General features: G+C 60.5%; 1 protein-coding gene across 1 annotated transcript in view; it reads right to left on the bottom strand.

The window, feature by feature from the left end:
* ETFB (electron transfer flavoprotein subunit beta) overlaps positions 1–3,412 on the bottom strand; it is a 39,376-nt gene extending 35,964 nt beyond the window's left edge. Inside the window, exon 1 of the mRNA XM_073655754.1 lies at positions 3,273–3,412. Within this exon, the coding sequence (XP_073511855.1) occupies positions 3,273–3,326 (54 nt within the window). The 5' untranslated portion in view covers positions 3,327–3,412. The remainder of the gene's footprint in view (positions 1–3,272) is intronic.
* Positions 3,413–11,110: the final 7,698 nt, after the last annotated feature.

The raw sequence follows: 11,110 nt of genomic DNA, 5'->3' as shown, positions 1-11,110 counted from the left end.
CACCACACACCCAGCTCCCCCCTCCTCCTCCTCCTGACAACCACACACACCCAGCTCCTCCTCCTGACAACCACACACACCCAGCTCCCCCTCCTCCTCCTCCTGACAACCACACACACCCAGCTCCCCCTCCTCCTCCTCCTGACAACCACACACACCCAGCTCCCCCTCCTCCTCCTCCTGACAACCACACACACCCAGCTCCCCCTCCTCCTCCTCCTGACAACCACACACACCCAGCTCCCCCTCCTCCTCCTCCTGACAACCACACACACCCAGCTCCCCCTCCTCCTCCTCCTGACAACCACACACACCCAGCTCCCCCTCCTCCTCCTCCTGACAACCACACACACCCAGCTCCCCCTCCTCCTCCTCCTGACAACCACACACACCCAGCTCCCCCTCCTCCTCCTCCTGACAACCACACACACCCAGCTCCCCCTCCTCCTCCTCCTGACAACCACACACACCCAGCTCCCCCTCCTCCTCCTCCTGACAACCACACACACCCAGCTCCCCCTCCTCCTCCTCCTGACAACCACACACACCCAGCTCCCCCTCCTCCTCCTCCTGACAACCACACACACCCAGCTCCCCCTCCTCCTCCTCCTGACAACCACACACACCCAGCTCCCCCTCCTCCTCCTCCTGACAACCACACACACCCAGCTCCCCCTCCTCCTCCTCCTGACAACCACACACACCCAGCTCCCCCTCCTCCTCCTCCTGACAACCACACACACCCAGCTCCCCCTCCTCCTCCTCCTGACAACCACACACACCCAGCTCCCCCTCCTCCTCCTCCTGACAACCACACACACCCAGCTCCCCCTCCTCCTCCTCCTGACAACCACACACACCCAGCTCCCCCTCCTCCTCCTCCTGACAACCACACACACCCAGCTCCCCCTCCTCCTCCTCCTGACAACCACACACACCCAGCTCCCCCTCCTCCTCCTCCTGACAACCACACACACCCAGCTCCCCCTCCTCCTCCTCCTGACAACCACACACACCCAGCTCCCCCTCCTCCTCCTCCTGACAACCACACACACCCAGCTCCCCCTCCTCCTCCTCCTGACAACCACACACACCCAGCTCCCCCTCCTCCTCCTCCTGACAACCACACACACCCAGCTCCCCCTCCTCCTCCTCCTGACAACCACACACACCCAGCTCCCCCTCCTCCTCCTCCTGACAACCACACACACCCAGCTCCCCCTCCTCCTCCTCCTGACAACCACACACACCCAGCTCCCCCTCCTCCTCCTCCTGACAACCACACACACCCAGCTCCCCCTCCTCCTCCTCCTGACAACCACACACACCCAGCTCCCCCTCCTCCTCCTCCTGACAACCACACACACCCAGCTCCCCCTCCTCCTCCTCCTGACAACCACACACACCCAGCTCCCCCTCCTCCTCCTCCTGACAACCACACACACCCAGCTCCCCCTCCTCCTCCTCCTGACAACCACACACACCCAGCTCCCCCTCCTCCTCCTCCTGACAACCACACACACCCAGCTCCCCCTCCTCCTCCTCCTCCTGACAACCACACACACCCAGCTCCCCCTCCTCCTCCTCCTGACAACCACACACACCCAGCTCCCCCTCCTCCTCCTCCTGACAACCACACACACCCAGCTCCCCCTCCTCCTCCTCCTGACAACCACACACACCCAGCTCCCCCTCCTCCTCCTCCTGACAACCACACACACCCAGCTCCCCCTCCTCCTCCTCCTGACAACCACACACACCCAGCTCCCCTCCTCCTCCTCCTGACAACCACACACACCCAGCTCCCCCTCCTCCTCCTCCTGACAACCACACACACCCAGCTCCCCCTCCTCCTCCTCCTGACAACCACACACACCCAGCTCCCCCTCCTCCTCCTCCTGACAACCACACACACCCAGCTCCCCCTCCTCCTCCTCCTGACAACCACACACACCCAGCTCCCCCTCCTCCTCCTCCTGACAACCACACACACCCAGCTCCCCCTCCTCCTCCTCCTGACAACCACACACACCCAGCTCCCCCTCCTCCTCCTCCTGACAACCACACACACCCAGCTCCCCCCTCCTCCTCCTCCTGACAACCACACACACCCAGCTCCCCCTCCTCCTCCTGACAACCACACACACCCAGCTCCCCCTCCTCCTCCTCCTGACAACCACACACACCCAGCTCCCCTCCTCCTGACAACCACACACACCCAGCTCCCTCCTCCTCCTCCTGACAACCACACACACCCAGCTCCCCCTCCCTCCTCCTGACAACCACACACACCCAGCTCCCCCTCCTCCTCCTGACAACCACACACCCAGCTCCCCCTCCTCCTCCTCCTGACAACCACACACCTGACAACCACAACACCCAGCCCTCCTCCTCCTCCTCCTGACAACCACACACACCCAGCTCCCCCTCCTCCTCCTCCTGACAACCACACACACCCAGCTCCTCTTCCTCCTCCTCCTGACAACCACACACACCCAGCTCCCCCTCCTCCTCCTCCTGACAACCACACACACCCAGCTCCCCCTCCTCCTCCTGACAACCACACACCCAGCTCCCCCTCCTCCTCCTGACAACCACACACACCCAGCTCCTCTTCCTCCTGACAACCATACACACCCAGCTCCTCTTCCTCCTGACAACCACACACACCCAGCTCCCCCTCCTGACAACGACACACACCCAGCTCCCCCTCCTCCTCCTGACAACGACACACACCCAGCTCCCCCTCCTCCTCCTGACAACCACACACACCCAGCTCCTCCTGACAACCACACACACCCAGCTCCTCCTGACAACCACACACACCCAGCTCCTCCTGACAACCACACACACCCAGCTCCCCCTCCTCCTCCTGACAACCACACACACCCAGCTCCCCCTCCTCCTCCTCCTGACAACCACACACACCCAGCTCCCCTCCCTCCTCCTCCTCTCCTGACAACCACACACACCCAGCTCCTCTTCCTCCTCCTCCTGACAACCACACACACCCAGCTCCCCCTCCTCCTCCTGACAACCACACACACCCAGCTCCCCCTCCTCCTCCTGACAACCACACACACCCAGCTCCCCCTTCTGACAACCACACACACCCAGCTCCCCCTCCTCCTCCTGACAACCACACACACCCAGCTCCCCCTTCTGACAACCACACACACCAGCTCCTCCTGACAACCAGAGGTGACACATTGTGATGACAGGTGTAGTAACCCTCCTCCCCGGGTCCCTCTGCCCGGCAGCCTCCTCCTCACCTTCACCGCATAGTCTATGACCCGCTTGACACCGACTAGAGCCCGCAGCGCCATGTTTGTGTCCTGGGTAGTCTAGAGTGGAGGTGATTTCAGGGACCGACGTCACCGGAAGGGGCGGGGCCTCCGCTGGTCAGGTCTGACACCACGTGCTGCGGCTGTGGGTGGTGAGGCTGTGTGCACACGGTACTGAGTGCGCTGAGGTGCGGCATACCTGAGCTGTGTGTAGATGGAAATCATGGCTTGCATGTCGTTATGAAGCTCGGGCTGCGTTCACACATTGAATTTTGTTGTGGATCCAGGAAAGTCCATGAAAATATGTCAATTATTGGCCCAGTCCGTAAAAAAAATGTAAGGCGTCCGTGATTTTTTTTTTTGTAGAGGAGGAGGCGACCCTGCCGACGTCCCAATATATAGAGGAGGAGGCGATCCTGCCGGCGTCCCAATATATAGAGGAGGAGGCGACCCTGCCGGCGTCCCAATATATAGAGGAGGAGGCGACCCTGCCGGCGTCCCAATATATAGAGGAGGAAGCGACCCTGCCGGCGTCCCAATATATAGAGGAGGAGGCGACCCTGCCAGCGTCCCAATATATAGAGGAGGAGGCGACCCTGCCGACGTCCCAATATATAGAGGAGGAGGCGACCCTGCCGACGTCCCAATATATAGAGGAGGAGGCGACCCTGCCGGCGTCCCAATATATAGAGGAGGAGGCGACCCTGCCGGCGTCCCAATATATAGAGGAGGAGGCGACCCTACCGGCGTCCCAATATATAGAGGAGGAGGCGACCCTACCGGCGTCCCAATATATAGAGGAGGAGGCGACCCTACCGGCGTCCCAATATATAGAGGAGGAGGCGACCCTACCGGCGTCCCAATATATAGAGGAGGAGGCGACCCTGCCGGCGTCCCAATATATAGAGGAGGAGGCGACCCTGCCGGCGTCCCAAAATATAGAGGAGGAGGCGACCCTGCCGGCGTCCCAATATATAGAGGAGGAGGCGACCCTGCCGGCGTCCCAATATATAGAGGAGGAGGCGACCCTGCCGGCGTCCCAATATATAGAGGAGGAGGCGACCTTGCCGGCGTCCCAATATATAGAGGAGGAGGCTATCCTGCCGGCGTCCCAATATATAGAGGAGGAGGCGACCCTGCCGACGTCCCAATATATAGAGGAGGAGGCGACCCTGCCGGCGTCCCAATATATAGAGGAGGAGGCGACCCTGCCGGCGTCCCAATATATAGAGGAGGAGGCGACCCTGCCGGCGTCCCAATATATAGAGGAAGAGGCGACCCTGCCGGCGTCCCAATATATAGAGGAAGAGGCGACCCTGCCGGCGTCCCAATATATAGAGGAGGAGGCGACCCTGCCGGCGTCCCAATATATAGAGGAGGAGGCGACCCTGCCGGCGTCCCAATATATAGAGGAGGAGGCGATCCTGCCGGCGTCCCAATATATAGAGGAGGAGGCTATCCTGCTGGCGTCCCAATATATAGAGGATGAGGCGATCCTGCCGGCGTCCCAATATATAGAGGAGGAGGCGACCCTGCCGGCGTCCCAATATATAGAGGAGGAGGCGACCCTGCCGGCGTCCCAATATATAGAGGAGGAGGCGACCCTGCCGGCGTCCCAATATATAGAGGAGGAGGCGACCCTGCCGGCGTCCCAATATATAGAGGAGGAGGCGACCCTGCCGGCGTCCCAATATATAGAGGAGGAGGCGACCCTGCCGGCGTCCCAATATATAGAGGAGGAGGCTATCCTGCCGGCGTCCCAATATATAGAGGAGGAGGCGACCCTGCCGGCGTCCCAATATATAGAGGAGGAGGCGACCCTGCCGGCGTCCCAATATATAGAGGAGGAGGCGACCCTGCCGGCGTCCCAATATATAGAGGAGGAGGCGACCCTGCCGGCGTCCCAATATATAGAGAAGGAGGCGACCCTGCCGGCGTCCCAATATATAGAGGAGGAGGCGAGCCTGCCGGCGTCCCAATATATAGTTGAGGAGGCGACCCTGCCGGCGTCCCAATATATAGAGTAGGAGGCGACCCTGCCGGCGTCCCAATATATAGAGGAGGAGGCGACCCTGCCGGCGTCCCAATATATAGAGGAGGAGGCGACCCTGCCGGCGTCCCAATATATAGAGAAGGAGGCGACCCTGCCGGCGTCCCAATATATAGAGGAGAAGGCGACCCTGCCGGCGTCCCAATATATAGAGGAGGAGGCGACCCTGCCGGCGTCCCAATATATAGAGAAGGAGGCGACCCTGCCGGCGTCCCAATATATAGAGTAGGAGGCGACCCTGCCGGCGTCCCAATATATAGAGGAGAAGGCGACCCTGCCGGCGTCCCAATATATAGAGGAGGAGGCGACCCTGCCGGAGTCCCAATATATAGAGGAGGAGGCGACCCTGCCGGCGTCCCAATATATAGAGGAGGAAGCGACCCTGCCGGCGTCCCAATATATAGAGGAGGAGGCGACCCTGCCGGCGTCCCAATATATAGAGAAGGAGGCGACCCTGCCGGCGTCCCAATATATGGAGAAGGAGGCGACCCTGCCGGCGTCCCAATATATGGAGAAGGAGGCGACCCTGCCGGCGTCCCAATATATAGAGGAGGAGTCGACCCTGCCGGCGTCCCAATATATAGAGGAGGCGACCCTGCCGGCGTCCCAATATATAGAGGAGGAGGCGACCCTGCCGGCGTCCCAATATATAGAGTAGGAGGCGACCCTGCCGGCGTCCCAATATATAGAGGAGGAGGCGACCCTGCCGGCGTCCCAATATATAGAGGAGGAGGCGACCCTGCCGGCGTCCCAATATATAGAGGAGGAGGCGACCCTGCCGGCGTCCCAATATATAGAGGAGGAGGCGACCCTGCCGGCGTCCCAATATATAGAGGAGGAGGCGACCCTGCCGGCGTCCCAATATATAGAGTAGGAGGCGACCCTGCCGGCGTCCCAATATATAGAGTAGGAGGCGACCCTGCCGGCGTCCCAATATATAGAGGAGCAGGCGACCCTGCCGGCGTCCCAATATATAGAGGAGGAGGAGACCCTGCCGGCGTCCCAATATATAGAGGAGGAGGCGACCCTGCCGGCGTCCCAATATATAGAGGAGGAGGCGACCCTGCCGGCGTCCCAATATATAGAGGAGGAGTCGACCCTGCCGCCGTCCCAATATATAGAGGAGGAGGCGACCCTGCCGGCGTCCCAATATATAGAGGAGGAGGCGACCCTGCCGGCGACCCAATATATAGAGGAGGAGGCGACCCTGCCGGCGTCCCAATATATAGAGGAGGAGGCGACCCTGCCGGCGTCCCAATATATAGAGGAGGCGACCCTGCCGGCGTCCCAATATATAGAGGAGGAGGCGACCCTGCCGGCGTCCCAATATATAGAGAAGGAGGCGACCCTGCCGGCGTCCCAATATATAGAGAAGGCGGCGACCCTGCCGGCGTCCCAATATATAGAGGAGGAGGCGAGCCTGCCGGCGTCCCAATATATAGAGGAGGAGGCGACCCTGCCGGCGTCCCAATATATAGAGTAGGAGGCGACCCTGCCGGCGTCCCAATATATAGAGGAGAAGGCGACCCTGCCGGCGTCCCAATATATAGAGGAGGAGGCGACCCTGCCGGCGTCCCAATTTATAGAGGAGGAGGCGACCCTGCCGGCGTCCCAATATATAGAGGAGGAGGCGACCCTGCCGGCGTCCCAATATATAGAGGAGGAGGCGACCCTGCCGGCGTCCCAATATATAGAGGAGGAGGCGACCCTGCCGGCGTCCCAATTTATAGAGGAGGAGGCGACCCTGCCGGCGTCCCAATATATAGAGGAGGAGGCGACCCTGCCGGCGTCCCAATATATAGAGAAGGAGGCGACCCTGCCGGCGTCCCAATATATAGAGAAGGAAGCGACCCTGCCGGCGTCCCAATATATAGAGGAGGAGGCGACCCTGCCGGCGTCCCAATATATAGAGGAGGCGACCCTGCCGGCGTCCCAATATATAGAGGAGGAGGCGACCCTGCCGGCGTCCCAATATATAGAGGAGGAGGCGACCCTGCCGGCGTCCCAATATATAGAGGAGGAGGCGAGCCTGCCGGCGTCCCAATATATAGAGGAGGAGGCGACCCTGCCGGCGTCCCAATATATAGAGGAGGAGGCGACCCTGCCGGCGTCCCAATATATAGAGGAGGGGGCGACCCTGCCGGCGTCCCAATATATAGAGGAGGAGGCGACCCTGCCGACGTCCCAATATATAGAGGAGGAGGCGACCCTGCCGGCGTCCCAATATATAGAGGAGGAGGCGACCCTGCCGGCGTCCCAATATATAGAGGAGGAGGCGACCCTGCCGGCGTCCCAATATATAGAGGAGGAGGCGACCCTGCCGGCGTCCCAATATATAGAGTAGGAGGCGACCCTTCCGGCGTCCCAATATATAGAGGAGGAGGCGAGCCTGCCGGCGTCCCAATATATAGAGGAGGAGGCGAGCCTGCCGGCGTCCCAATATATAGAGGAGGAGGCGACCCTGCCGGCGTCCCAATATATAGAGGAGGAGGCGACCCTGCCGGCGTCCCAATATATAGAGGAGGGGGCGACCCTGCCGGCGTCCCAATATATAGAGGAGGAGGCGACCCTGCCGGCGTCCCAATATATAGAGAAGGAGGCGACCCTGCCGGCGTCCCAATATATAGAGGAGGAGGCGACCCTGCCGGCGTCCCAATATATAGAGGAGGAGGCGACCCTGCCGCCGTCCCAATATATAGAGGAGGAGGCGACCCTGCCGCCGTCCCAATATATAGAGGAGGAGGCGACCCTGCCGCCGTCCCAATATATAGAGGAGGAGGCGACCCTGCTGGCGTCCCAATATATAGAGGAGGAGGCGACCCTGCCGACGTCCCAATATATAGAGGAGGAGGCGACCCTGCCGCCGTCCCAATATATAGAGGAGGAGGCGACCCTACCGCCGTCCCAATATATAGAGGAGGAGGCGACCCTGCCGGCGTCCCAATATATAGAGGAGGAGGCGACCCTGCCGGCGTCCCAATATATAGAGGAGGAGGCGACCCTGCCGGCGTCCCAATATATAGAGGAGGAGGCGACCCTGCCGACGTCCCAATATATAGAGGAGGAGGCGACCCTGCCGGCGTCCCAATATATAGAGGAGGAGGCGACCCTGCCGGCGTCCCAATATATAGAGGAGGAGGCGACCCTGCCGCCGTCCCAATATATAGAGGAGGAGGCGACCCTGCCGGCGTCCCAATATATAGAGGAGAAGGCGACCCTGCCGACGTCCCAATATATAGAGGAGGCGACCCTGTCGACGTCTCAATATATAGAGGAGGAGGCGACCCTGCCGGCGTCCCAATATATAGAGGAGGATGCGACCCTGCCGGCGTCCCAATATATAGAGGAGGAGGCGACCCTGCCTGCGTCCCAATATATAGAGGGGGAGGCGATCCTGCCGGCGTCCCAATATATCGAGGAGGCGACCCTGCCGGCATCCCAATATATAGAGGAGGCGACCCTGCCGGCATCCCAATATATAGAGGAGGAGGCGACCCTGCCGACGTCCCAATATATAGAGGAGGAGGCGACCCTGCCGGCTTCCCAATATATAGAGGAGGAGGCGACCCTACCGGCATCCCAATATATAGCGGAGGAGGCGATCCTGCCGGCGTCCCAATATATAGAGGAGGCGACCCTGCTGGCGTCCCAATATATAGAGGAGGAGGCGACCCTGCCGGCGTCCCAATATATATCGGAGGAGGCGACCCTGCCAGCGTCCAAATATATAGCGGAGGAGGCGACCCTGCCAGCGTCCAAATATATAGCGGAAGAGGCGACCCTGCCGACGTCCCAATATATAGAGGAGGAGGCGACCCTGCCGGCGTCCCAATATATAGAGGAGGAGGCGACCCTGCCGGCGTCCCAATATATAGAGGCGGAGGCGACCCTGCCGGCGTCCCAATATGTAGCGGCGGAGGCGACCCTGCCGGCGTCCCAATATATAGAGGAGGCAACCCTGCTGGCATCCCAATATACAGAGGAAGAGGCGACCCTGCCGGCGTCCCAATTTATAGAGGAGGAGATCTTGCCGGTGTCCCAATTTATAGAGGAGGAGGCGACCCTGCCGGCGTCCCAATGTATAGCGGAGGAGGCGATCCTGCCGGCATCCCAATATATAGAGGAGGCGACCCTGCCGGCATTCCAATATATAGAGGAGGAGGCGACCCTGCCGACGTCCCAATATATAGCGGAGGAGGCGACCCTGCCAGCGTCCATATATATAGCGGAGGAAGCGACCCTGCCGGCGTCCCAATATATAGCGGAGCAGGCGACCCTGCCAGAGTCCCAATATATAGAGGAGGAGGCGACCCTGCTGGCATCCCAATATATATAGGAGGAGGCGATCCTGCCGGCGTCCCAATATATAGAGGAGGAGATCTTGCCGGTGTCCCAATATATAGAGGAGGAGGCGACACTGCCGGTGTCCCAATATATAGAGGAGGAGGCGACCCTGCCGGCGTCCCAATATATAGAGGCGGAGGCGACGCTGCCGGCATCCCAATATATAGAGGAGGAGGCGACCCTGCCGGCGTCCCAATATATAGAGGTGGAGGCGACCCTACCGGCATCCCAATATATAGCGGAGGAGGCGACCCTGCCAGCGTCCAAGTATATAGCGGAGAAGGCGACCCTGCCGGCGTCCCAATATATAGCGGAGGAGGCGTCCGTGCCGGATTCCCAATATATAGAGGAGGAGGCGACCCTGCTGGCGTCCCAATATATATAGGAGGAGGCGATCCTGCCGGCGTCCCAATATATAGAGGAGGAGATCTTGCCGGTGTCCCAATATATAGAGGAGGAGGCGACACTGCCGGTATCCCAATTTATAATGGAGGTGGCGACCCTGCCGGCGTCCCAATATATAGAGGAGGAGGCCACCCTGCCGGTGTCCCAATATATAGAGGAGGAGGCGACCCTACCGGCGTCCCAATTTATAATGGAGGTGGCGACCCTGCCGGCGTCCCAATATATAGAGGAGGAGGCGACCCTGCCGGCGTCCCAATATATAGAGGAGGGGGCGACCCTGCCGGCGTCCCAATATATAGAGGAGGAGGCGACCCTGCCGGCGTCCCAATATATAGAGGAGGAGGCGACCCTGCCGGCGTCCCAATATATAGAGGAGGAGGCGACCCTGCCGGCGTCCCAATATATAGAGGAGGAGGCGACCCTGCCGGCGTCCCAATATATAGAGTAGGAGGCGACCCTTCCGGCGTCCCAATATATAGAGGAGGAGGCGACCCTTCCGGCGTCCCAATATATAGAGGAGGAGGCGACCCTGCCGGCGTCCCAATATATAGAGGAGGAGGCGACCCTGCCGGCGTCCCAATATATAGAGAAGGAGGCGACCCTGCCGGCGTCCCAATATATAGAGGAGGAGGCGACCCTGCCGGCGTCCCAATATATAGAGGAGGAGGCGACCCTGCCGCCGTCCCAATATATAGAGGAGGAGGCGACCCTGCCGCCGTCCCAATATATAGAGGAGGAGGCGACCCTGCCGCCGTCCCAATATATAGAGGAGGAGGCGACCCTGCTGGCGTCCCAATATATAGAGGAGGAGGCGACCCTGCCGACGTCCCAATATATAGAGGAGGAGGCGACCCTGCCGCCGTCCCAATATATAGAGGAGGAGGCGACCCTACCGCCGTCCCAATATATAGAGGAGGAGGCGACCCTGCCGGCGTCCCAATATATAGAGGAGGAGGCGACCCTGCCGGCGTCCCAATATATAGAGGAGGAGGCGACCCTGCCGGCGTCCCAATATATAGAGGAGGAG

This window comes from Phyllobates terribilis, unplaced genomic scaffold, assembly GCF_046119375.1.
Source record: "Phyllobates terribilis strain yellow unplaced genomic scaffold, ASM4611937v1 Scaffold_12__6_contigs__length_324123572, whole genome shotgun sequence".
NCBI lineage: Eukaryota > Metazoa > Chordata > Amphibia > Anura > Dendrobatidae > Phyllobates > Phyllobates terribilis.
This window is presented reverse-complemented; position numbering and strand designations above follow the sequence as displayed.